The 26,686-nt window shown below is 54.1% G+C and overlaps 1 protein-coding gene across 1 annotated transcript in view; it reads right to left on the bottom strand.

Annotated features, from left to right (window-relative positions):
• Col16a1 (collagen type XVI alpha 1 chain) overlaps positions 1-26,686 on the bottom strand; it is a 52,938-nt gene that overhangs the window by 19,139 nt on the left and 7,113 nt on the right. Inside the window, exons 9-48 of the mRNA XM_032897029.1 lie at positions 26,484-26,537; positions 26,164-26,190; positions 25,652-25,687; positions 24,712-24,738; positions 23,676-23,738; positions 23,403-23,444; positions 23,277-23,321; positions 23,162-23,197; positions 22,747-22,809; positions 22,402-22,446; positions 22,219-22,314; positions 21,844-21,882; positions 21,376-21,420; positions 21,179-21,214; positions 20,605-20,715; positions 20,221-20,256; positions 19,969-20,004; positions 19,783-19,893; positions 19,484-19,528; positions 16,442-16,477; positions 16,314-16,358; positions 15,910-16,041; positions 15,225-15,260; positions 14,765-14,872; positions 14,381-14,503; positions 14,227-14,280; positions 13,584-13,625; positions 13,059-13,094; positions 12,921-12,974; positions 12,708-12,776; positions 8,934-8,960; positions 8,268-8,327; positions 8,081-8,128; positions 7,902-7,955; positions 3,858-3,911; positions 3,646-3,678; positions 1,619-1,735; positions 1,386-1,427; positions 1,205-1,291; positions 342-386 (exon numbers count right to left, since the gene is read on the bottom strand). Of these exons, the coding sequence (XP_032752920.1) occupies positions 342-386; positions 1,205-1,291; positions 1,386-1,427; positions 1,619-1,735; positions 3,646-3,678; positions 3,858-3,911; positions 7,902-7,955; positions 8,081-8,128; positions 8,268-8,327; positions 8,934-8,960; positions 12,708-12,776; positions 12,921-12,974; positions 13,059-13,094; positions 13,584-13,625; positions 14,227-14,280; positions 14,381-14,503; positions 14,765-14,872; positions 15,225-15,260; positions 15,910-16,041; positions 16,314-16,358; positions 16,442-16,477; positions 19,484-19,528; positions 19,783-19,893; positions 19,969-20,004; positions 20,221-20,256; positions 20,605-20,715; positions 21,179-21,214; positions 21,376-21,420; positions 21,844-21,882; positions 22,219-22,314; positions 22,402-22,446; positions 22,747-22,809; positions 23,162-23,197; positions 23,277-23,321; positions 23,403-23,444; positions 23,676-23,738; positions 24,712-24,738; positions 25,652-25,687; positions 26,164-26,190; positions 26,484-26,537 (2,295 nt within the window). The remainder of the gene's footprint in view (positions 1-341; positions 387-1,204; positions 1,292-1,385; positions 1,428-1,618; positions 1,736-3,645; positions 3,679-3,857; positions 3,912-7,901; positions 7,956-8,080; positions 8,129-8,267; positions 8,328-8,933; positions 8,961-12,707; positions 12,777-12,920; positions 12,975-13,058; positions 13,095-13,583; positions 13,626-14,226; positions 14,281-14,380; positions 14,504-14,764; positions 14,873-15,224; positions 15,261-15,909; positions 16,042-16,313; positions 16,359-16,441; positions 16,478-19,483; positions 19,529-19,782; positions 19,894-19,968; positions 20,005-20,220; positions 20,257-20,604; positions 20,716-21,178; positions 21,215-21,375; positions 21,421-21,843; positions 21,883-22,218; positions 22,315-22,401; positions 22,447-22,746; positions 22,810-23,161; positions 23,198-23,276; positions 23,322-23,402; positions 23,445-23,675; positions 23,739-24,711; positions 24,739-25,651; positions 25,688-26,163; positions 26,191-26,483; positions 26,538-26,686) is intronic.

Here is a 26,686-nt window from a genome sequence, read left to right on the forward strand (position 1 = left end):
CCCGAGCTATGAAGGGCACCATCCCAGGCCCTTGGAGGAACGAGTGTTAAGGTGAGTGGAGAGATCTGGCTGTGCAGCAGATACCATGCTGGCTGTGGGGCTACCTGGGTCCCTAGTGTGGTACTAAATGCAACAGGGAGGAGGAGGGACACAAACGCATGCCCCCGAGGGCAGAGCAGGGTGCCTCAGGGTATTCCAAGTGGGAGGAGACCACAGCCCCAAACATGCTCTCATGAGGGGAAGGTAAGGGCAGTGGGTGTCCCTGCCTGGCTACGGAGTGGTGTGTGGGTTAGGAGTTTCTGAGACCTGTTCAAACAGACCAGGATACCAGAGATACTTACAACAGGGCCTGGAAGACCGGGAGAGCCCCTCATGCCAGGTGGACCCTGCGGAAGAGACCAAAGGAAGTAGATGAAGAGGAGGAGGAGGTTCTGTGATAGCCATGTTTCTGCACCTCTTTCCGACTTCCTGCAGTTGCACATGGAGAATTGCTGATGTCGAAGCAGAACCACTTAGCTGATGCTAAAATGGTCTTTCATTCAGTTCATTCAGTCATCCAACAAACATTTATTGAGCAGCTATTATGTGCCCGGGCACAAGCCCAGGGGCTGGAAACATAGCCATAAACAAAACATTAAAATCCCCGCTTCATGGCACTTATGTCCTAGAGGCGAGGTGAACAGTTACAAATGGAACACGGCTGCTGCATAGTCGGTGCTCAGTTCATACCTGTGGAATGTTCCTGAAGGAAGTAGATACGCCCAGTGTTGGCCGTCGAGGAGGGCAATGAAGGCAAAGAGGCTTGGGGGTGCGTGGGGTGTGGGGGCTTGAGAGGGGGTGCACAGGGTGTGGAGCTTGGAGTATGTGGGGAGTGGTAGCTTTGGGGGTGCATGGGGTATAGGAGCTTGGGGGGGTGTACAGGGGTGTGGGAGCTTGGGGAGCTTCCATTTTAGAAAGGGTAGTGCATGAAGGCCTCACTGAGAAGCTAACACGTGATCTAACTGCTGAGTGGGGAAGCAGGCCTGGAGAAGAGGGGTGCCAAGAGGGGAAGCAGCCAGGAACCAGCATGCCTGGGAAGCAAGAGAGGCGAGAGGTGGGGGACTCCAGGCCATGGGGAACCCAGAGGAGTAGGGAGTGTTCGGGCATACATGGACCCCATGTCTCTGAGACCCTACCTGGGTGAAGGCTTGCTCTTCAGTCTTACCTCTTCTCCTCTTTGGCCAGGCATCCCTGGAGGACCAGGCAGGCCAGGGCTCCCAGGACAGCCAGGTTCTCCCTCACTGTTGTCTCCCTGGGGGTGGGGACGGACATGGTGTGTATGAATTTGAGGAAAGGAGGGGGTCAGGGCAGGAGGGAGGGATGAGGGGAAGCAAGGATCCACTCACCCTGGCCTCCTCAGCTCTCGGGCGCTCCCTCTCCATGAAGCACTGTAGTAGACAAGAGAGGCTCTGTTAGGTAAGGCTGGTCAGGAGGCCTCTGGCACGCACACGATACCACACCAGGCTTGCCAGCTCTCCCAGCCCAGTGTCTACCAGATGGTGATGGCAGGGCCTGCACCAGGGAGCCCTCCTACACCAGGGAGCCCTCCTGTACCAGTCTGCCTCTGCCCAGTTCCTACCCTGGCACAGTCGTTGAAACCCGGCACACCAGGGACACCCTGGTCCCCCTTTTCTCCTTTCACCAGAAGGGAGGCTGAATGGGCTGCCTGGCCCTGGGCACAGTCACCACAGATGCTCTGATGAGGAAAGTGGGAAGGGCAGAAGACGGTCAGACGGACAGGAAAAGCCTCCTAGGGGATGCCCTCACAGAATGCAGGGCTCAGACACCCTGCCCAGCAGTCCTTCACCCTCACACACTCCCTCCCCAGCCACACCCCTGCAGCAGCTTTGCAATGTCCTCAGGGGACCCGATCACAGCCATTGGCTCTGAGTCTCCTCCAGGAAGAGGCTCAGGTAGGGCCAAGCCAGAGCGCTTTCCAGACAGGCGTGTGGGAGGAGGCGGAGGGACCCGCAGAGGGACCATCTGTCCCGCCTGTTCCTGCAACTGCACCCGCGGCGAGGACAAGCCCCAAGGATCTAGGATGAAAAGGCTGGCTCTCAGTGCCAGCACCTCTGCCTGGGCACACCAGGAGACTGCCGCAGGAGGGGCGGGCCCTCTGTGGATGTTCCTGGGGCGGGCCTGCGGCTCACCAACTGTCACCGGCTCCACAGGTCCCTGGGTCTGAACTGTCCTTCTTGTAGGAAAGGCCTCCTCTGGATCAGGCTCTGCCTTGTTTGGTCATAGACTCTCTGAGAGACTGATGGAAGCGATTGGTCCTCTCCATCAAAACTAGTGCAGCTAGTCTCTCGTTCCAGCTGGGAGCCTGGAGCTTCCCTGTCAGGGGCGGTGCTGGGACCCAGGGCAGGAGCCTCACCTAATACTTCCGCAGCACCCCTAAGGCCACAGATTATAGTGGGCCTTGGTGCATTCAGTCACCAGGGCACAGTGGGCTGGAAAGATGGCCCAGTGGTTAAGGGCACTGGCTGCTCTTCCAGAGGTCCTGAGTTCAATCCCCAGCACCACATGGTGGCTCACAACCATCTGTAATGAGATCTGATGTTCTCTTCTGGTGTGTCTGAAGACAGTAACAGTGTACTTACATAAATAAAAAAAATCTTAAAAAAAAAAGCATAGTAGATATAAGTAAGCTGATATTCAAATGATATTCAAATGATATTCAAATGATCTGTAAACCTGGATTGGTCCCTGCCTTTCTGTCTAGAGTCAGCACTTTCTCTGGGCTGTGGACATGGTGGCCACTGTCTCCTGGCCCACTCCCCTGGCTGTCATCTGACCTCTATTACAGGCTGAGTTCAGTTCCTGTGTTTGACCTTTTGTGGAGCCCTAGATCACAAAGCCAACATGTAAGATGTTAGAAGTGTGACCCATCTGGGGCTGGAGTCACGCCATCACTGCCCGGAGGGCAGGACCCTGAGACCAGGAGAGAGGAGCTGGAGTCTCCTCCCCACAACCTCGCTGTGCCACAGCTCAGGGCTGCTGCTAGGTTAACTCCACCACCTCCACCAGTGGCTTCTGGAAACACCCGTGGTTCAAAGAGGGGCAGGGCAGGCAGCCCTTATACTGTGCCCTGACCAAAGCTCACTGGAGTGACATATTGTCCACGATGCTGACAAGCCTGTGCCCAAGAGAGCCGTTAGAGGAGGATTCATGGGCAAGGGTATCCTGAGGGTGCTGTGCTCTTGAGAGAGCCCCAGGAACTTGAAGTCAGCCTGCAGGAGTGAATGGCCCAGCTCATGTCATTTCTGGAGGTGCCTAAGAAAGGGCAAGAAGAGGCTCTACAGGAAGTTTGGGGCTCCTGAGAGCTTGGTCAGCCAGACCAGACCACAGCCCTTTAGCAGGACTACAGGTCGACTCTCCTCTGCGGCTGGGCATTTGTGGCCTTCCTTTAAGCATTCGTTCAGCAAAGGTTGCCTAGAGGATTCCAGCCAGGCCCTCTTAGACAGCTGCTTAGAAAGCACTTCCCCCACAGCGAGGAACCGAGGAACGGCAGGCTCAGCCTGCTACTGTTGGTGGCAGGCAACTGAACACCTGCGGTGGGAATCCCCTTTGGTGACACCTGCCAGAGGCCTCTCTGTGCCCTCTTACCTTGAGGAGATGCTGCTCGATGGGTAAGGATCCCTGCAAGAGACAGAAGCAGGTTCTAGCTGGTCAGGAGGGGAAGCTCATACAGCGTAGAGGAGCAGCCAGCCTCAAGATCCGGGAGTGAAGGAGGACACCCCCCACCCCCAGCGCCTGGCCAGCTCATCCCCGGGAAGGACAAGAAGGACGATGGCCAGTGCGTCCTGGCTGATACCCACCAGCTCGGCAGTGAGCCCAGGCTGTCCTGGCAAACCGTTGTGTCCAGGCACTCCCTGAAGCAGAAAAGAAACAAGAGATCAGACTCTTTCTTCCAGCCTAGTGATCTCCTTGCTGGGGCTCACAGCCCTGCCACCTGTCACAGGCTCTTGCATTGGTGGCAGCTCTGGCTACCCTCAGCCTCAAGGTCTCCCACGGCTGGGGACTGCGGGGAGCCAAGGAGGCACAGAGTAGTTCCCCTACTCAAAAATAGTTCCTCTGGGAGCATTTCCTTGTGCGGCAGGTCAGAAGCTGGGCAGAGGGTCTTCTACAGGGTGACTGCTGTGGGCTATCCTAAGTCACTTCCCCATACTCTCTCATTAATCACCATCGGAGTTTACTGGAAATGAAGGGCCTGGGAGAAGCTCGTAGGTTGAGTGAGACAGATGAGAGTCCGAGAGAGGGCCACCGGCTCCCAACCTCCTTTGTCCACTAAGCATGCCCCATCCCTTGAAAGGTGTCCCGGCAGTATTGGATGCTTGCCAACTGAACCATTTATGTGCAAGTCCTCACCACCCTCTGTGCCTCAGTTTCCTTCTCTGTAAGACAGTCATCATGTACAGATGGCTTCGAGGAGACCGTGCTGTGAGAGAGACAGCACAGCCCAGAGGTAGGATGTACCGGGACTCTCCTGCTAAGGGTTTGCCACCCAGCCTCTGGCTCTCTTGCATGTTGACAACGCACATTTGCATATTAGATACTCTGCTGACGCAGGGAGGGCGTTCGATTTCGAATCCCCAGCACCCCATGAGGAGGAGGAACACATCAGATATGTGTTGAATGAACGCATCGCTGCCCAACCTGCTCTTCCTGGGACGGGATTTCCTGGGCCTGCTCTGAGATCTGACCTCCCCTTCAAGACCCAGCTTCCGGCACTGGAACAGGTCAGCTGCCCCTGAGTAGCCCCCCTCTCCTAACCACTGCAGGTGCTTCCACTTCGGGGTCACCGCTCAGCCCCCTCTAGTCCCACAGTACCTGACACGTGGGTAATGCTTGGAATATTTTTGTTTAGATAATTGGTCTCATGCACGCCTTACACTCACTATGTAGCTGAGGACGGTTTTGAACTTCCGATCCCACTGCCTGTACTGCCTGAGGGCTGGGATTACAGGCATGTGCCACCTCGATCATTTTATGGGGCACTGGGGATCCAACCCAGGGCTTCTTGTATACTAGACAAGCATCCGGCCAACCGAGCCACACCCCAGCAGTTACTACACCGCTCCACTCTCGGTGCTGCGCTGCTGGCTCTAGCCTGAGGGTGTGATCCTTTCTTAGCCTGATAGAATTACATATCCATGTTCTCCTGTACAAGTAGGGTATGCAGCCGAGTTTGACTGCTACCTGCCAGTTATTAAAGATCTTGGGCACATTTTCAGCCTCTGCGTCTCAGGCACCTCATCTGGAAAACGGATCAAGATGAATGCTGTATGAAGGCACCGGGACAACGCAGTCTCGAGCAAATAAGTGTCAGCCATCTCCGACCCCACCGCCCTGCACGGAGAAGCCTGGCACAGGGCAGGTGCCGGTTTGTGGCAGCCCCGGGTTGGTTGCGGGCACTGGCGTCAGATAGGATTCCGGGTCCTGGGATTACACTCAGAGCTTTCTCCATTCCTTGTTCCCCCAGTGTGGCTTGGCACAGTTCACGCTATGTCCGCTCCCCCTGGTTAATGGGTCACTTTGAAATGACTCAGCCTCCCCAAGCGAACTCCATGCCCGCTGCTGACAGATCACTGAATGCTGCTGGCACTGCATGGGAAGCCTGGACACTTCTCATCAGGCGCGGGGACTGCCAAGTGCGTGGTGTGGGCTCTGGTCCCTGGGGAGGAAGCCCCTCCCCCAGGGACTGTCCTGAAATGCAGAGGAAGAGAGGAGGAAGTGCTCCACTAGGGAAAGCCCTGAGCTATAATACCTGGCCGCGTGACCTGGGACAAGACACGGCACCTCTCAGAGCGTAAGCTGTCCCAGGTGTGACATAGGGGCAGCAGTGCCATCTTCCTCCTGGGGTTGACATAAAGCCCCAACAGAACGAGAATGGTTGTCATAGTTGTAAACATTGTAGGGATAGCTAGCCCTTCGGGGCATTTACGGTGTGCCAGGGAAGATGTCACATGCATTACACACAAAAGCTTATTTAATACCCACAAGGAGCCCACTGAGGCAGGTGCTATAATTATCTATGTTTCATAGATAAAGGAATGGAGACACCACAAGTCTAAGTAACTTGCCCAGTGTCACAGAGCACATGGCAGAAAGGAGACTCAAACTGAGGCTGCCTAGCTCTGAGGACGGAAGTGTGACACAGATCTCGGCCCCTCCTGATATTCTTTCCTTACTATCTCTGGCCTCTGTGTTCCTGAGGACATCATGGACATTATCATTGATAGGCCTCTGCACCTACTGCTTTCCCTGCCAGGAGTGCTCCTGCCTGGGGGTGCTCCTCCCCAGGGGTGCTCCTCCCCAGGGGTGCTCCTCCCCAGGGGTGCTCCTCCCCGGGGGTGCTCCTCCCCGGGGGTGCTCCTCCCCGCCCGGGGTGCTCCTGCCCAGGGGTGCTCCTGCCCAGAGATGCTCCTGCCCGGGGTGCTCCTGCCCAGGGGTGCTCCTGCCCGGGGGTGCTCCTGCCCGGGGGAGCTCCTCCCCGGGGGTGCTCCTGCCCAGGGGTGCTCCTGCCTGGGGGTGCTCCTGCCCGGGGGTGCTTTCTCCTCAACAGGTCCACTTGCATTTCCTTTATATTTTGATTCAAACGTCACCTTTTATTTGCATGTGTGTACATGTTCATGCTTACGTGCACATGTATGTGCAAGTCATGTGCATGTATGGGCACACATGTGCAAGTTAAGACCAGATGTTAACACTGGGTCTCTTCCTCAGTTGCTCTCCACCTTATTTTAATTTAATCTGTGTGTGCACGTATGTGTTTGTGTGTGTATGTGCATGAGTGAATGTGTGCATGTGTGCATGTGTGCTGTGTATGTGAGTGTATGCCTCTGTGTGTGTGTGTGTGTGTGTGTGTGTGTGTGTGTGTGTGTACAGGCACACAGGCACACAATGCCACAGCAAGTGTGTAGAAGTCAGAAGACAACTGAGGATTTCCTTCTCTCGTACCTTGTGGGATCTGGGGATAGGGGACAGGTCAGCAGGCCCGCGTGTGAGCGCCTTTATTGGTGGACCCATCTCACCAATTTCCCACCTTAATTTTGGGGACAGGGTTTCTTGCTGAAGCTGAAGCTTACCAATTCTGTTAGTCAGGATGACCAGGAAGCCCCCAGCAGGGATCCACCTTTCTCTGCTTCTCCAGCACTGGGGTTACAGGCATAGGATGTCATGCCTGGCTTTTTACATGGATGCTAGGGACCTGATTCAGGTCTTTATATTCATATGGCGAGCACTTTATTGACTAGGCCATCTTCCCTTGTTTTTCTTTAATATTTTTCACAAATGCCTCCCTGTTTTCCCACCATCCATTCCCAGACCTAGTGTTATCGTCCTTTTATTATTATTATTGTTATTATTATTATTATTATTATTATTATTATTATTATTATTACTCATTGTCTGTCTCTCTCGCAGGGATACTAATGTTTGGTCCATCCCTATATCCCAGCATCTAAAACAGTGCATGGAAAAGATCACACAGGCAGAAATGCACGCCCCACCAGCACATACTGACTGCTGTTCCAGCAGTGCACTCTGAACCAATCAGCATAAAGCTTGGCCTCGGAGCCTGGGCTCCTGCCAGGCCTGGGCTTGGATCCTATTAGTGGGTGCCTGGTCTAAAACACAATAGGACGTTCCTCAAAATGAGGCTGGGCGTCAACAAGCCGAAACCAGGGGTCTGTGAGCCATCCCACACTGTGCTAGGAAGCCACGGCACTAAGAAAGCACAGCACACGTGTGAGTAGAGGAAACAGTGCACCGGGGTCCAGCACGGAGGAGACCCAACCACTGCTTGGTCTCTGCCCTCGCTCCAAATCTCCAAACTCTCTTCTAGTCTCTAGTACTTTTACCTGCAATCCAGGCATTCCGGGGGGACCTGGTGGTCCGGGGACACCTGGGGGACCCTGTGGGAGAGAAGACAAAAATCAGGGTTGGGGGGAAGAGAGCTCCCTGCCACCATGGATGGCAGTAGTGTCAGGGCAGGAAAGCCGCGACAGGAGGCCAGACAAAGGACACAAGCCACACAGACCTGCGGGCCCGGCTGCGAGGAGCTGCCCATCCACAGTCCCGGAGCACCCTGGGTAGGAGTTGGGGCAGCAAAAGAAGGGGAGAGGTTATAGGCAACGTCTACACCAAGCAGAGCTGCATGGGAACGGGGCTGGCTGGGACATAAAACAGGGCAGGGAAGGCAAGAAAAGAAGTTCAGCCCCACTCACCGGCATGCCGGAGAAGATGGGCTCTCCCCGAGAAGGACAGGAACACTCTCCCGGTTCACCCTGGCAAGACAAGAGCCTTGGTTTGAGTGGCAAAGACGAGAGTCCTCTGAAAACCTCACCTGGGAGGTGGCATGGGCTTTAGGGACAGAGAGGTCTGGGTCAGCCTCCTATGTCATTTCTTCGGGCAACCCAGAGGCTCCTAGCTGCCCAGTGTGGATGGTCAGAGCTTTGACTCCGAGAGTGCCAGGGGACTGATCGTGTACGGTGTGTAGTGGTCATCTGGTTAAGTCACCATCAGCTGCTGCCCACATAATCTCACTGTGGTACTCACAGCTCCATTCTGAGCAGCCCTACTCTCCAAGGTCCTGGCTGGTTCTGTACCCTCTGTCCTGGTCCCCCATCCCTCTGCCTTGCCTCATCTTCTGACACAGCTTCCCTGTGAAAGGACAGCCGTCCGCTAAAGGGGCCTTGGTGTTCTCTGGTCTCCTGGGATCATGGTTGAATTCTGAGTCATCGTCATCTACATGAAGTCAGGGAGTACCCACAGTTCCTGGAATCGGGAAGCTTGTGAACAGCAAGACGACTCCACCCTGAACAGCTACTATAGGGCTATGGAACTCTAGGAACCCATTCCCCGAAAGCAGCAGCCCGGGCCCCGAGACTTACTTTCTCTCCTTGTGATCCCTTTTGGCCCTGCAGAGAAAAAATACAGAGAGGTGAGTGGGTGGGAGCGGGAAGCGGGTCCAGCCACAGAACCCTGCTACCCGGGAACTGTACTCAGTGATGCTCCTGAAGTCCAGTCTGTCCTCTCAGCCCCTCATGGCCCCAAAGGGAAAGGGGCCAGAGTCAGCAGGCGAGGCTGGGTGGCAGTGGTCATTTGGTCATTTGGCCTAGACACAAACAACAGCACAAACAGAGGTAGCCCCAGGCTCCCTGGTGCCCATATTCCAGGGGAGAGATCCTGGCCAGGAGGTGAGGAGAGGAGGTTGGAGGGAGGGAGGAAAGGGTGTGACCCTCCCCCGTAATAGGTCTGCAACTACCAGAGAACAGTGAATGGGACCCCCAAGGCCGGCCCTTGCAGGGCGGTGGTATTCTGTTTTGCAGATGAGGAAACTGAGGCTTGAAGAAATTTCAGATCACACGACCAAGCACACAAACCTGGCCCCAGATCTGTGGGCCCAGCATCCCCACTTGCTGCTTTTTCTCTTTGCACACATTCTCCCTATCGCTGTGACCCGAGATGGGAGAGCGGAAGTTCAGAGCTTGCTTTATCAACTCTGAGACACTGTCACATGCCTAAAGTCACACAACTAGTGAGTGTGACACACAGCTGGTGAGTGTGACACACAGCTGGTATGACACAATGAGTGTGACACACAGCTGGTATGACACAATTAGTGAGTGTAACACACAATGAGTGTGACACACAGCTGGTAAGTGACACAGCTGAGTGACACACAGCTAGTATGACATAATTAGTGAGTGTGACACACAGTTGGTGAGGCTGACACACAGTTGGTGAGGGTGACACACAGCTAGTGAGTGTGACACAGCTGAGTGACACACAGCTAGTATGACATAATTAGTGAGTGTGACACACAGTTGGTGAGGGTGACACACAGTTGGTGAGGGTGACACACAGCTAGTGAGTGTGGGGCAGACCAGCAGGCCTCCTGGGCGAGGTAGAACAGGAGAGGTCTGTCAATGATTCTGATTTGGAACCAAGCTCGAGCAAACACACAGATGTGGCCCCGAGAGGGCGGCTTTGCTGCAGACAGCCCCGTGACTGCCTTCCTGGAGGACAAGTCTACCCTTACATTCCGGGCTCAAAGCCTCCCTGGGACAATTCTCCAACTCCACCTTTACCCTGGGGCTCCCTGGGGCAGGCAGGGATTCTGACTGTCTAGTTCTGTTGGGCACAGCTGACTGGTCCATATAGGTTGGGGCAAATCCCTGCACCCCGCAGGCTTTGGCACACCCCCAGGCAGAATCTATCAATGCCCTCCAAACTCAAACAACAATTTCTCTAGGGATCTACAAAGGAAAGGGAAAGGATAAGGCTCAGTGGGCCTTCCCAGCGTTACCAAAAGCTCAGGAAAATTATACATTTGCCCATGGCCCAGCATGGCATGGGCTGGCTGAAAGGTGGCATTTCTTTGATTCTGGCTAAAATTATCATTTTGTAAAATTCTAGTGGGTTCACGTGGAGTAGAAGCTGACTATTAGACAGGTCTTTGATGACTAAAATGAGAAAATACACTTATTATTACTTAATCTATGCAATTTGCTCAATGGTCTGTTAAGCACGGGAGTCATTGTCTTGGACAGAGTAGAATAGAGCATTTCCATCCCCTTAGACACGCAGTGGATGGTCCGGGGTTTTACAGAAAGGGGTGGGCTTCAAATTCCCAGCTCCAGCATCTGCTCTCTGGCCTTCGCTCTCCTTGGGTATGGATATGAAAAATCCCAGCTCATACCTGCAAGCCCAGCACTTAGGACGCTGAGAGAGGAGGGTTGCCAAAAGTTCAGTATGAGCCTGGGCTACACAGCTGAGATCCAGGAAAGTCTGGCTTAGAGCGTCAGTCCCTGTCTCTAGAAACAATAAAAATCATCACAACAGCGCCCTTTCTGTAGGCTCAGAGCTGACTGAACACAGGGCCTCAGCGGGCCGTTGCTCCAAAAATGGGTATGACCATATTCTCTTTATTCAGAAGCTAAAACTGTGGATCTCCAAGCAGAGGGGGGCGGGTGAGGCGGTGATTCCTAGAGGCTGAGGGGAAGGGAGAAACCGAGGCAGCTGGATAATGGTAACCAGATTTCTATTAGTTTGGATAAACAATTTCTAGACTTCTACAGAACAGGAAGGTGACCCCAGTTTACAAACAGCAGAGTGGCTGAGGGCTCTGGACACAAAGCAATGATCAGAAGATGAAATGCTAATCATGGAGATTGATTCGGCGCGCCTCGAGTGAATGTGCTCTGGTAATACGGATAATTACTACAGCGGACTTGAAGAGTGAAATACTGGGCTGGAGAGAAGGCTCAGCAGTTAAAAGCACTTATTGCTCTTGCAAAGGACCCAGGTCAGAGTGCCGGCACCTGCATGGTAGTTCAGGACCATTAGCAACTGTAGACCCCGGGGATCTGACGCCCCCCTCTGACCTCTGCAGGCACCAGAGGCATACTCGAGCAAAACATTCATACGCATAAAATAAAAATAAAGGAAAACGCTCTGTGTGTGTGTGTGTGTGTGTGTGTGTGTGTGTGTGTGTGTGTGTGTGCCATATCTGCAGGTATGTGTATGGGTACACACGTATGTGTGCATGCACGTGGAGAAGTCATAAGTCAACTTTGGCTGTCGTTCCACAGGAACCATCTACCTTGGCTTCTGTTTGTTTGTTTGTTTTTAAGAGATGGCTCAATGGTTAAGAGCACTGACTGTTCTTCCAGAGGTCCTGAGTTCAATTCCTAGCAACCACATGGTGGCTCACAACCATCTGTAATGGGATCTGATGCCCTCTTCTGGTGTGTCTGACGACAGCTACAGTGTACTTATATATAATAAATAAATAAATAAACATTTTAAAAAAGAGAGAGAGAAGAGAAAGAGAGAGAGAGATGGTCTCTCTTGGGTATCTGGGACTTTCCAGTTAGTCTAGGCTGCCTGGCCAGTGAGCCCTAGGGATTACAGGATTGGGGTTACAGGCGCATGCAGTCACATCTGACCGTTGCTTGTTGTTATTGGTGATGGTAATAGAGGGTTTTTGAGCAGGATGACTCTATGCAGCTCCAGCTGTCCTAGAACTTACTCTGTAGATCAGGCTAGCCTGGAACTCAGAGATCCACCTGCCTCTGTCTCCTGAATTGGTTGTTTTTGAGACAGGATTTCTCTATATAACTCTGGCTGTCCTGAAACAGGCTATGTAGACTAAGCTGGCCTTGAACTTGAAGAGCTCCAGCTGCCCCTGTCTCCTGAATGATGGAATTAAAGGCATTTGCCCCCATACTTGGCCACATCTGACTTTTTACATGGATGTGGGGACTCTTTATATATATATATATATATATATATATATATATATATATTATACTAAGAGATGACTCAGCAGTTAAGAGTATTTACTGCTCTTCCAGAGGACTGGGGTTCAGTACCTAGCACCTAAACACACACACACACACACACACAGAGAGAGAGAGAGAGAGAGAGAGAGAGAGAGAGAGAGAGAGAGAGAGAGAGAGAGAGGAGGAAAGGACACAACATGGTGGAGATATATTATGATATTATCATTTAAAGTCCTTCCCTGAGGACAGCCCAGAAGGCTTGCCTCCTCCCACCCCAGGCTGCTGAGACAGGAGCATCAGCTCCGTGCCCTGTCCCCAGCAGCAGTGTCATGGGCCCAAGAACAGCTTCCTCAGAGGCTGTTTAGGAAAGGCTCTTACCGGAGGCCCAGAGATACTAGCACCAGGAGGTCCCATGGGTCCTGTGGCTCCTTTGGGCCCTGGAGGTCCCTGTGGGGAGAGGACAGGGTGCTGAGGCATGATCTGAAGCCAGCAGTGAGCTGTACGTGTGGATCTCAGGCAGCCCTCTGACTGGCGTCACTTAGCCTCAGGTCCTGTGCTGCGGTGCCAACAACCACAGCGGAAGAGACTCACCTGGGCACCGTGTTCGCCGGTTGAGCCAGGTGGTCCCCGAGGTCCGGGAGGCCCCTGCAGATGGAAACACATCTGGTGATCTCTTCCTGTAAAATGGCCCCTTCCCCTGTCAGCCACGTCCAGGCCTAGGAGACCTACCTGAATGCCAGGCAAACCTGGGGTTCCAGGCTCCCCCTGCAAGTCAGAATGGGCAGTCTGAGGCACAGTGGCCAAAGGCCCCTGCCCCTTGTACCTGTGTCCCTGGCAGATCTGGGAGGGTGCCTGCCGGCCCCAACTCAAGAGAGCTCCCCAAGAAGACTCAAGGGTTAAGGCAATAAGGGCAAAGACAAACTCCGGCAGACATGGTGGCATACGCCTTTCTATAATCCCAACACTCAGGAGGCAGAGGCACTGGCAGATCTGTGTGAGTTCAAGGGCAGCCTGGTCTACATAGTGAGTTCCAGGATAGACAGGGCTGTGTAGAGAGAGCCTATCTCCATTTAAAAAAAGAAAAGAAAAAGAAAAAGACCAATACAGATACCAGGCCAAGGCTGCTGTGTGACCCCTGGCCACAGAGCTGTGTCCTTAGCATCTGGTGGCAGGAAACAGCCCTGGATTGGGGAGCTGGCAGCTATGGCAGTATTGGAAGCAAGCAGGAAGGCAAGGGTGAAGTGAGACACTCACCTGGGGTCCCTCAGCACTGGTGCCTGGAGGTCCAGGCTCTCCCTGAAGAGGTAAAACAACCCCTGGCTGGAAATTCTCAGCCCATCCCCCAACCTCTTTGAAGCCTTCTCTACTTTCACCTTTCACCAGTCTGGAATCCTTCATTTGTCCCACAGTCCCTATCCTCCTCCCCCTCCCCTCCTCCTCCCCTCCTCCCCCTCTTCCTCTTCTTCCTCCTCCCCCTCCTCCTCTCCCTCCTCCTCCCCTCCTCCCCCTCCTCTTCCTCTTCTTCCTCTCCCTCCTCCTCTCCCTCCTCCCCTCCTCTTCCTCCTCCTCTTCTTCTTCCTCCTCTTCTTCTTCCTCCTCCCCCCTCCTCTTCCTCCTTCCCTCCTCTTCCCCCCCTCCTCCCCTCCTCCTCCCCTCCTCCTTCCCTCCTTCTCTTCCTCCTCTCTTCCTCCTCTCCCTCCTCCTCCCTTCCTCCTCCTCCTCCTCCCCCGCCCTTCTCCTCCCCTCCTCCTCTTCCTCCTCTCCCTCCTTCCCCTCCTCCTCCCCCTCCTTCTTCTTCCTCTTCCTTCCCCTCTCCTCATCCCCCTCCCCCTCCTCCTCCTTCTCCTCCCAGAGAAGCACCCTGGGGGTGGGGGTGGGGCTCCATTCCCATACAAACCTGAGTGCCCTTCAGTCCTGGAGGCCCTTGAACTCCTGGTAGACCAGGCTGGCCCTGAAAGGTACAAGGACACCCATGGATACCGTTGGTGTGTTGGGCAGATAGAGAACACGCAGGCAGGGAAGGGTGAGAGGTTTGAGCCGATGGCACTTACTGGTTTACCGGGCCGACCCACACCTTCAGGACCTGGCTCTCCTTTGGGACCTGGTTTCCCAGGCAGTCCCGATACATCTGTCAACGCCCCCTGCAGGCTAGGGCAGGCAGTGCATCCATCGCCCTGGTCAGAGATAAGGGGAGCCTGTGAGCTGGGACTGGTTGCCAGGCCTGGGGGCATTGCAAAGCCAGCGCCCCACCCCCATGCCCCCAGCCCTCCACCCCATTCTCTGAGAGCCCCACCCCTACTCCAAGCTGCAGTAAAGCGCCCGAGGAATCTGGTACCCGGGCTTCCCTGAGGCTCCCTGTAGTACCACTCATTAATTGCCTCTTGATTTCTGTTTGCCCACACAACAACCTCCTCACGCAGGCCTAGCCGACCGACCTTTTCTCCTTTTGGTCCTGCAGGACCCCGAACCCCAGGCTCTCCAGATATTCCAGGCTGCCCTGTGATGCCTGGCGTTCCAGGGTCTCCTGGATTCCCAGCATCCCCCTGTAAGGAGTCATGTTTAAGGAGGACAGGTGTCGCCCAGTTGTGGGAAGGGTGCCCCTGAGACCTGTGGGAAATCACAGTCCCTTCTGGGGCCTGGGGGCTAAGAAGGGAGTGGAGATTGGTCTGAGCAATCGAGGAAAGGGGGCTGTTTGTTTCAGAGAGAGGCAGGGTGGGGGTGCGAGGGTCACATGGAGCTGGATAGGTGGGGAGATGGAGAAGATCTGAGAGGAGTTGGGGGGAATATATTCCATTAAAAGTATTTCGATTAAGGAAGGAAGGAAGGAGGGGGGCAGAGAGGCCTGTACAGTGACCAGGTACCCACACACCTCAATGCCCAGTCACATTCTCTCACCTTCTGCCCCTTGAGTCCACGTTCTCCAGCTCTACCCTGAGGAGAAAATGGTCTCAGCACCGGTTCCCTCAGGACGAACACCTCTGGGTACCCAGCACTGTGGGAGACCCAGGGGATGTGGCCGCAGTGCTAGGGAACCTGTCTACCATTGGAGACATTTCTGCCTATATGACCTAGACAGGTTACCTCGCCTATCCCCTCATCTAGCCTCAGTTTCCCCATCTGTCAAACGAGGGTGAAAACACAGTGTAGGCTTCTGCACCACAGAGCTCTTGTGAGACTATTCTTCAGCTGGGCCGGTGTTTGCTGTCACAATTAGAGCAGCAGCTGTCATACCACAGCCACTCTGCCATTTCTCCAGCTCTCTGTGCGCCGCTCAGGGCTTCACGCAAGTCATGACTGAGCTTCACCTCTAAGGTCAGGACCCAGAGGGACGGAGAACAAAAGTGACTTGCCCAAGTCAAAGATCTTATTAAAAAAAAAAAACCGGACCCAGCTTGAGCCCAGCTCTGCTGAGGCGGTGCTGTGCTATGTCCCAGGATGGAAGCCTATATACAGGATGCGAGCAGGCCGCGCTAGACGCAGAGATGCTGATCTCGCCCCGCTCTGCCCCCCAGGAAGTCTGGAGAGGCTGCGGGGACCATTGCTTTCTTGCATCCTGCCCACGACCATCTCCAGAGTTTACCTGCTTCCCAGGCAGCCCGGAGCCCGGGGGCCCAGGCTCTCCCTTCTCGCCAGCTGGGCCGGGCAAGTGAACCACTTGAGTGTCCCCATCTTGGAGCTTGGACAAAGATGCACAGGGCTCACACGGCTCCCCCTGCAGAGCAAGGGTATTGGGTTAAGGGGGTTCCTGCGACCTGAGGCTTGGGATCTGGAGCTGCAGGATGCAGCCAGCTCTGCCAAAGGAAGGATGTCCCAGGAGAGGCTGGGAGCAGGGGACGAAGCAAAGACAGAAGCAAGGCCTTACCGCAAGAGCCAGGATTTACCCCACAGACTGCAGGGGACCCAGGATTTGGAGTAGAATGGACCAGAACAGAGACATCTTCAGAGGCGAGCCCTGGCAACATGCAAGGGATGCCCCGGACTGACCTTTGCCCCTTTGATGCCAGCCGGTCCCACTGGTCCTGGTGGTCCCTGCATGAGAAGTCACATAAGACACTGCCCAGCACCTGCCTAGTGCAGACACAGCCCGAGCCTCTCGGGTCCCCTATACCTACCGCAGCTCCAGCCGGCCCGGTATCGCCAAAACTACCCTGAGGGCCAAGCAGAGAGCAGAGTTAAAGAGGAAACAGGGAAGGCCTGCAGGTACCTAGGCAGACCTTTGGGATGTCCACTGGCAAGGGAAAGTGAGACTCAGGGACTGGGACTCCTCCCAACTCCCCAGGGAGGCCCTGAACAGTCACAAGCTAAGTCTCTAAAACCAGCTCCCATCCCAGAAGCCCAGGCCCAGCCTCATGCTAGCCAGGCTGAGATCACAGAGTCTTTTCTCCAAGAGCTGTTCATCAAATGCCTTTTGGCCCTGAGCACTGGGCTAGGTGCTGTGAAGTGAACACCACAGACAAAAATTCCTCCTAGGCCTTGCACACTTAATAGCTTTTTAAAAAAACTGTATTATTACTTTTTACTTTATTTAATGTATATGAGTACAGTCACTGTCTTCAGACACACCAGAAGAGGCCATCAGATCTCATTACAGATGGTTGTGAGCCACCAAGTGGTTGCTGGGATTTGAACTCAGGACCTCTGGAAGAGCAGTCAGTGCTCTTAACCACTGAGCCATCCCTCCAGCCCTTAAAAGCTTTTTTTATCAAAAGAAAAAGTAACCCTATGCTATGTAGTCAAGGATGACCTTGAACTTCTGACCCTCCTGCCTCAGGTGTGCATCGCCATGCCCAGTTTATGTTGTGCTGGGGATCCAGCTCAGGGCTTTAAGCATGCCAGGCAAGCACTCTACCAACTGAAATATATTCTCAGCTCTGTGGGTATGTGTGTATTCACATGTGTGCGTGTGTGCTCGTGCACGTGTGTTGACATCAGCCATCTTCCTCAATCACTCTCCAAATGCTTTTGTAAATTTTGTTTTTGGGCTGGAGAGATGGCTCAGTGGTTAAGAGCACAGGCTGGTCTTCCAGAGGTCCTGAGTTCAATTCCCAGCGACCACATGGTGGCTCACAATCATCTATAATGGAATCAGATGTCTTTTTCTCGTGTGTCTGAAGACAGTAACACTGTACTTGTATACATAAAATAAATCTTTAAAAAAATTATTTTTATTTTATGTGCCTGAATGTATGCCCGTGTAAGGGTGTCAGATCCCTTGGAACTGGAGTTACAAACAGTTATGTGCTGCCATGCGCATGCTGGGAATCGAACCAGGGTCCTCTAGGAACAGCAGCCAGTGCTCTAGACCACTGAACCGTCTCTCCAGCCCCTTTCCTCACTGACCCCAAAGCTCATCGATTCAGTTGGCTGACTTCAGGGTTGAATTTTTAGGTGGTTGCTGGGAATTCAAATTTGGGTCCTCACACTTGCAAGGCAAACACTTTATGGCTGGAGCTTTTAAAAGAGTAACCTTAAGCGGTGATGAGTGCTATGAAGGAAGTGAGGTAATGATGTAGACAAGAAGGGATGCCATTTATACTGGGTGGTCAGAAGTAGGACCACGATCATCCGAAAGAAGTTAATGAGGCCAGCCATTGAAAGGTGGTGGGAGGAAGCCCTCTGTGTTTCTACGGGAGTGAAGTCTGGAGGTGGGAACAGTCGCCACATATTCCAGAGTGGAAGGAGGGTCTGATGGCTGAAGCAAAGGAGGGCACAGAGAGGAGGGAGGATGGTCAGAATGAGAGCCAGCAGGACTGTGGCACGGAGTCAAGTCCCAGAAGGCATGTAAGCAGGAAGCTCTGTCGTTACAGTTCTCTCTACAAAGGAACACTAACTGCTCCGTGATAAATGGGTTGTCGAAGGGCTGCAGTAGACACATGCGGGCCAGAGGAGGTCACTGTCATCGGGAGTGAGACCATGGAGACCCAGTGGCACACATGGAGAGGAGCAGGGAGAGCCGAGGGAGACGTGGGCAGAACCATCAGGAGTTGCATCTGGGCTGGACAAAGGGGGAAACGATGTGGGGAAAGGAGGAGTGAAGGACGATGGTGGCTTTGGGGATTCGGGTTATGCTATTTGCTGCGATGGGAAAGGCTGGTCACGCTTGGTGGCATGGGCCTCTAAGACAGCTACTTAAGGAGGGATAGAGGGTTGGGGATTTAGCTCAGTGGTAGAGCGCTTGCCTAGCAAGCACAAGGCCCTGGGTTCGGTCCCCAGCTCCGGGGGGAAAAAAAAAAAAAAAAAGGAGGGATAGGTAGGAGGAGCACAGGTCAAGGCCTGTCTGAGTTACATTGTGAGTTCAAAGCCAGCCTGGGCAACTTAGTGAGACCCTCTCTCAAAATAAAGAGTAAAGTAAGGGTTCCTCAGGTCTCTATGGAGCAGGGGATGTCACTCGGTGTAGAGTGCTTGCAAAGCATACGCTAGATCCTGGTTCACTCTCAGTAACATGCACGAACACATAGGCACACACATGCACATACTATACACTAGCGGAAGGAGAGCAGGCGTTGGGAGGGGAACTACAACTCCATTTGAGAAATACCTTGTGAGTCTGAACACACCCCAATGTGTCTCCCACTTGGGCGCTCACATCCACAGAGCCCCTCTATTAGAGACCCAATGCTGTCTTCTGTCTCCAGCACAATCACGAATACAAATATGAACACGGGCATCGAAATCCAGCCAACAGGCCGGTGGAGATCATCGACTCTGGGGCCAGACTTCCCCATGCTCAAATACCCACGAGGCATTGGGAGAGTCTCTGGGCCTTTTGAATGGCTCCTCACCCAGACAATGGGAAGAGTAGAGAAATGTACTCCACTAAAGCTTGGGAGGATGAAACGAGATTAAAGCATGCACAAGGCTTGGAACAGTGCCTGGCACGTGATAAGTAGAAAAGGAGAGTTAAATATTATTTTGCTTTAGGTAGTCTTGGATGTGCCTAATCGTTTTAGATTATCATTAAATTAAGAATACAACACCAAGGAATTCTCTGGGAGAACATGAGGTTCTTGGAACTAAATTCCTTGCCTCTGCTCAGGGAGGCCCTGATGGATGGGTCTCTCTGTGAAGCTGCAGTTTGAGCCCTGCCTCGCTTGCCTTCCAGGGCTGTCTCCCCCTGCCTTGCCTGTGCCCCTGATGTCTAGCCCAGGCCTCACCTTCTCTCCTTTCATGCCTCTTGGCCCGGGAATTCCAGGTTTGCCCTTAAAACGAAACAAAACACCAAGATGGAGTTACGGCACCTTTGTCTGACACCCCTCCAAGCTCCCAGTGTCTAACCAACGAGAGAAAGGAACGAGGGACTGCTAGGCGGTTACCACTTTACAAGTAGCAGCCTAGCACAGGGATGGAGGAACACACCAGGATATAGTCTGCTTCATGGCTTCCTCTTGGTCCCTGGCCCCAAAACATGGGACCCAAAGAGCCAGGACCAATATGCCAAGGGCAGATCACTCACCGGGAGGCCAGGTAAACCATGGACAGGGGAGCCCATGTCTTCATTGACCCCAGTGGAGGGCCCAAGATGCTGGGCCCCAACACCTGAACTGCAGGATGAGCAGGGTTCCCCCTAGGGAAGGAAGAGAGCAATCAAAATTCTCTCAGGTGGACGGAAAGCGAGGACCAAGGCACAGGGGCCCCTCACCTTCTCTCCTTTCATTCCTTGGATGCCTGGATCTCCCTGCAAGGAAAAGAAATGATTTGTGGGCTAAGACGAGGCATATTGGGACAGCCCAAATGCTCTAGCTGTATTTAAGGACAGCAGTGTGACACTTTAAACTGCCCCATTCCTGAGGGATTCAAAGCCAGCATCCCAGAGGCAGTGCCCATCAACCCATATAACAAAAAGGGAAGTAAATTTAACCTAAATGTCCACATTAGAAAGTTCTTTACACACCCGGTCACCTTTCAGTCCAACAGTTCCTAGGCCCTCCTGAAAGAGAGGGTATATGAAGGAGTCAGGTGAGGAAGCTGAGGACCTTAACCCTTGCCCTGACTACTTTCTTTCATTTTCTCTACCCAATACCCAAACCCAGCCAACCTTCACTCACAGTGAGATGGTTCCACCCTATCTAGTCCAAAAGATACTGTAGAGTCTCTTGGGGGGAAAGTGCTGGGAGGTTGCCATGGAAACCTGGGATGACACTCTAGCCCCACCCCAAGCTCTATGGTTCAAATCCCATCTAGGCAACCCTGGGCCTAATCTTGGTGGTACTGAGAAGCACCCATTTCCTCGGGGTCTGTCTTGTGTATGTTTCTCAGTGGCCACTTGGGCACTCACCCTGGCTGGAGCAGGATCACCTGGTTCTCCTTTAGGCCCTGGCTTTCCAGGGAGCCCCACAAAGTTCTGGAACCCTTCGGGCAGCGTTGGACACACTTCACAGGGGTCACCCTAGCAGAAGACAAGAACCACAAGAGGTTAGGGTGGGGCTGAGTCCTCAGGAAAGACAAAGCCTCCTGTCACACCTGTTTTTGATGTTTCCCATCATCAAAGTGGACAGACAGCAGGACAACTGCAGGGGCTGCCTGTCCGAGTGACTCATTCATTCAGGAAAGGAGTTCCCAACATCCTGAAACTATGTCCTCAAAGCAAGCCAGGGGAGATACATGTGTCCCATTGACAGATATGAGACTTGGGCTGAGAGAGAAGCTAAATGACGCTCCATGCTCACAGACCATGCAGATGCCTGAGGTAGGGTCTAGATCTGGCTGACCCCCCAGGTAAGCTCCTGATCTGATCACAAACCTTCCTTCCACAGTAATAAGTGTCACCTGAGGTGGGGGCAGAGTGTCCCTGCTACTCAGAGTAGAACCTGCTCCCACCCCAACCTAGGGCCACCAGGCATGGAACCTACCTTTTCTCCCTTAGTCCCGGGTACTCCTGGCTTCCCCTATTGGGAAAGTGAAAAAAAGCATGGGGCATTAATACCAGGCACAGGGATTGCTATGGCGGGAAGGAGCTGAGGACCCAAGCCCTTCACCCTGGAGGCTTTGGAGGAACAGATCTGAGCATGGTGAGCAAGGAGGCCCTCCCCTGTTTGTGGTCACTCACCGGCTTCCCTCCTGGGCCTTCCTTTCCTGGTATTCCAGAGCTGCCCTGTAATCAGACGGGTTAAAGGGGAGGCTCCCACTGATGTGACCTCTGCCCATCTGTTCCTTCATTCTGACCCTCGCTGAGCCCCCCATCTCTGTCAGGGCCACTCACTGGATAAACCCTCTCTTCCTAACGCCTGTCTTCCTGCGTGCCTAGCTCTGGAAAAAGATAAGAGATGACAAGGGCTCTGAGTACCCTTCCCTAGTACAATAAGGAGGAGGTGACAGACAGACAGACAGACAGTTCCAGTACTAGCTGCTCACCAAGGTCCCCACTCCAGCTAGTCCTGGAGTAGAGACGGTCCCCTACCCCATAAACCCTGGCTGAACTGGGCCTCTCTCAGCCCAGTGCCTGGTCACCTCCTGACATGTACACTGCATAATCACACATCCCTCCCCGCCATGTCCACAACACCCCTGTGCCTACCTTTGCTCCTTTAGGGCCTGGTGGGCCACCTGGATCTCCCTGATGGCAGAAAAGGGTGATACAAGTTTTCTCTCTATAGCATGGTGAGTGGCTTTGTCTGTTTTTTTCTTCCATTTTTATTAACTTGGGTATTTCTTATTTAAATTTCAATGTTATTCCCTTTCCCGGTTTACTGTCCATCCATCAGCCCCCTAGCCCCTTCCCCTCCCCTTCTATATGGCTGTTCTCCTCCCCATCCACCCCTCCGAGTGCTTTTGTCTTAAGTCACCCTCCAAACTGCACTCCTGGTACTGGGTCTTATCCCCAACTCAGCCCCACCCTGGGGGGAACAAAGGTCTCAGGAGAGGGTGGCAGGACAGGTGAGGGGACACTTACAGGAGTCCCAGGCAGTCCTATCCCAGGTGGTCCGGGGAGGCCAGGGGGCCCAGGCTCTCCTGCCAATCCCTCAGGCCCAACAAAGCCAGGGTCTCCCTGGCACACAGACACATAAATAGCTATGAGAGAGGCACCACCTTACCCCTACTGAACGCCCTTCCCACACCCAGGCCTGCAACTCACTTTCTGCCCTTTGGGCCCAATGACACAGATCTCTCCTGGCCGACCCTGTGGGAAAGAGGGCTGAGGTAGGGACGACCAGGATCCTGGCACCTGCCCCCCTGAGACAGCAGTAATTATCCTCCTGTACCCCTTCACCTGCCCTCCCCCAATGCCAGACCCCAACCTGGTGCCCTGAGACCAACGAGGTCAAAGGTTGAAAGTCAAGAGGCCCGGGTTCAGCACCTGAACCCCTTTGCCCTGCCTCCTGGGACACAGTGCCTCGCTTCCTTGGCCAGGAGGAGGAGGGTGGATCTGAGTTAGAGTCTACCATTCTGGGCCCTAGGGGGAGGGTTCCCAGCAACATACATCTCGCCCCGGCTTTCCCGGCAGTCCTTTGAGGCCTCCATCGCCCTTCTCCCCTTTCTGGCCCTGGAGAAGGAAGAGAGGGGGAGCTGGACTGAGGAAAAGAAACCTCACAGTTTCTGTGGGGGAGGGGCAAGGGCCTTCCAGAGTCTCCCTCCCTGACTCTGCCTCTTCTTTCCACAGGAGGGCAGACAACAGAAAGAACTTCCAAACCAGCCAGGCCACTCATACCACAAGCGTGGGGACATTCCCTTCTAGATGTGGTGGGTATCTGGACAGGGCAGGAGGTTAGAAGGGCTGGGGAAGGGCAGTCAATTCTGCCAGCTGTCACCATCCTGCAGGAAGGCCTCAGCTACTTCCCTCCTCTTGAATGTATGGCCACCCAGGCACCTACCCCTCCAAACGTAAGCCTATTTACCTTCTGGCCTGTTGGGCCCGGGAGTCCTGAGGGTCCCTAAGATGAGGAGGGACACAAATGAATGATGAGGCCTAGCCCAGGATGCATCCGGCCCTGTGGCGGGCCCCAGGCTTACCAAGTCTCCGGATTCTCCCTTCTCTCCTTTCGGACCTTCTGCACACTGACAAAGGAGACGGGGTCAAATGGCCAGAATGGCCCTGCCTGAGCCCTGACACAAGCCCGCCCTCCCAGTCAGTCTTACCTGAAGTGGGGCATCTGGGGAGATTCGAACACAGTCATTGCCCTGCGAGTAAGGAACGGGTCAGGGCTAGGACCTTCTGGGGGAGTCAACAAAAACCTGCTGCTAGGAAAGGCCCCGGTGCCCCTAGAATAATAAGCTTTTGCACATTAGCCCCGCCAGCACCCTGTCCAAGTGGCCAGACTCCCCGCTGAGATGAGGGGGTGCGAGCTTACGTCCCACCAAGCCCTGGCTAGGCGGGAGAGGCCCTGATCGGGAGCTGGTTAGGGCACTTACCCGTGCTCCCTTCTCTCCCTTGGGGCCTGATGGTCCAGTCAGGCCTTGGTCACCTTTCCCTCCCTGTGGGTAAAACCAGAATGATGACTGTGCCTCAAGGGAGCCTCCAAAAAGTGCTCCCCACCCCTGGTTGCCTCCACCCATCTACTATGCAAGTGCACGCGCGCCCACACACACACACACACACACACACACACACACACACACACACACTCTCACACACACACTCCCTCCTCCTACCCCCTCCCCCACCGTGCACTTATCACACACGGCGCATGGGAAGAGGTCTCACACAGGGAGTATCCCCTCCCCCACACCCACAGGCATGCACATTAGCAAACACGCAGCATGTCCTCGGCACGTGAACACGCTGCGTAGACACTCGGGATGACATAAACCCATGACAGCTAATTGTCAGGTCTCCTGAGCTCAAGCCTTGTGCTTGCTACCACAGGACTCGGGGCAGAGTCAGGTCACCTCCCTGATTCTTCACCAATAAAGGTAGAATGGATGCAATGGCCGTCTCCAGACAGAAGCAAAGCAGACAGGGGGTGCCGTAGGCACCACAATGGGCAGAGCCCGCACGCTCACAGCGGGCAAAGGAAGCACGGCATTCGCCTACATGAGCCATGCCCACCCGTCACTCACAAGCTTGGGGCCCATGAGCCCCGCAGGTGTATATGGGTTCAACATTCAGCCTGTGGTCACATGGGCACAGACATGTGTTCCAGAACATACAGGTACACCCACACACGATCACTCCGACCTATGACTGACACAATGAGTCCTCAGTCTCCCCTGACGCTCAAGGGGAGCACTTGCCTTTTAGGATGGGTCACAGGGCACAGGACCTGGTACACAGAGGGCCTCAGCAGAGGGTAGCTCTGGACCCTATACACACAACCCACTGGTTCCAACACGCGCTTAAGCACACGGGGGTAGTCCTGCTATAAACACAGTACTATAGAGCCTCACAAGGTGGGAGGGACCAAGGTCACCAAGGAAGATGAGAATTCTGTTCTCTTCTAGGTCTTACCTTGAGGCCAGGGGGACCAAGTGTGACCTAAGGGAACAGAAGAAGGAAGAGAATATTAACTTTAGGGAGCAACCAGCTGCCCAGAGAGAGCAAGCAAGTCAGCTGGATTCACACAGCATGGTGGCAGGGCCAGAGTCCCACCCCCAACTCTGCCTCCTTGGCCAATTAGCATGCCGACTCTGCTTTTCAAGGCAATAAAGCCAACAGAGGGGTCGACTTTCTCCAACCTGCCTGCTTTTGGCCAGCCCCACCTCAAATTGTTAGGCTAACATGGTCACTCGGTTGCCATGGCAACCCCAGCACATCTGGGATTTGATGGGAGAACGAGAGGCAGGCAGGCAGGAAGAAGTGTGGGTACTTCTAAGTCCCCCCAGAATTAGGGGGTTCATGCCCTTTATGAATAGATGAGGCTCAACAGCTGAAAACAAGGTAACTCTTGCTGCCTACGGAAGGGGCACAGTAGGTACCAAACGGCTCATGGAGCCCTGTCCTTCCAACTCCCAGTGGGAAGGCTGGGCTAGGCTAGCTTTCGAGGAGGACAGGAGAATGCCCAGGCTCTGAGCTGTGTGGCACTGGGCTGTTCCTCCCCTGCTCTAAGTCCCCAAGGTGGCATATGGTACCTTCCAATCAAAGTGGATCTAAGACCTGGAGGGCAACTGCACAGCTGAAACCAGTAACCAAGGTCTTGAGTCCCGTACTCCACCCCACCCCATCCCCTAAGCAAGCCACCACTCTGGACCACAACACTCCATTGAGATTTCAATGCCTAGAAGGCAGCCCTGGCTCGGTGGGCTTAAGGGTGGGGACAAGCACGGCTCTGGGAAACAGGCAGGGGAGTGATGGGAAATTGAACAAAGCCCCCTTGTCCTCTACCAGGAAGCTCCAGTCCACTCCAGGCAACACCCACTCCCAGACTGGCTATGCTCCTTCATTCACTCACATTGCTCTCCCGGGCGCTGCGGGCACAGGGCGGACACTGAAAAGAAAGAACAGACCCGCAGATCAATTCTGAGCCTCTGAGATTAGCCCTGCCCAGCATGAGTGTCACACACACACACACACACACACACACACACACACACACACACACCCCTCAAGGCCCAAACACCACCTCTTCAAAAGGAACAAAAGTGAGACAGAAACAGTAAAACAGCTAGAAGCCCAAGGCTACACAGTCTGTCACTGAAGAAGGGTTTCACAGCTAAGACTTAGGTTTTCCCCAAGATGACCATGGCCATTGACCTCTAAATCAGCAGGAATGGCTTCCTGGACTTCCACCCAACAATCCAGGGCAGACAAGGCCTAGAGTTGGGCCCTTAGGGATGTTGGGTGCTTCACAGTTATCCATCACCCCCACACTTTAGGTTCCATGCTCCAAACCTTTATCCAAAGAGTTAGCATTGACACCTCCCTCCCCACAGTCCTAGAGACCAACCCAGACAAAAGGCTCACCTCGCTGGCTCCAGTCTCCTGGTGGGCCTGAGGAAAAGGAGGCATGGGGGTAGAAGAGGAGCCTGGGACCAAACATTGCTTTAACCCCACCCCCTCCTCACCCCTGCATAAGAGCAGGCAGAAGCCAGCTCTCTAGAGAGAGAATGCCCAGTACTGTGTCCCGTCCAATCTCTTCCCTTCTCAGAGCTGGCACCAGAAGCCGAGCTCTGTCTGGGCAGGAAGAGAGTGGGAGTACAGCATCTTTTCCAGGGGTTTTATAGAGGGAATGCAGGGCAGACAGAGGGTAACCGTGGGCTCACCCCCTCAGCCACTGTCTCTACCTTTGTCCCCCTTTCTGCCTTCTGGCTGCTTCGTCCCATCAGCTGTGCGTCCACCTGGGCAGACAGAAAGACCGTTCTGGGGTCCATGCTGGAATGGGGCATCCAGGCAGAGCACACGGATGCCAGGCACCCCCTCAGTTTGGCATCTGGCACCTCCCAGATCATGAAGGGTTTGCTCAGGCCCCTAAGGCTGCCCCATGGCT

This window comes from Rattus rattus, chromosome 1, assembly GCF_011064425.1.
Source record: "Rattus rattus isolate New Zealand chromosome 1, Rrattus_CSIRO_v1, whole genome shotgun sequence".
NCBI lineage: Eukaryota > Metazoa > Chordata > Mammalia > Rodentia > Muridae > Rattus > Rattus rattus.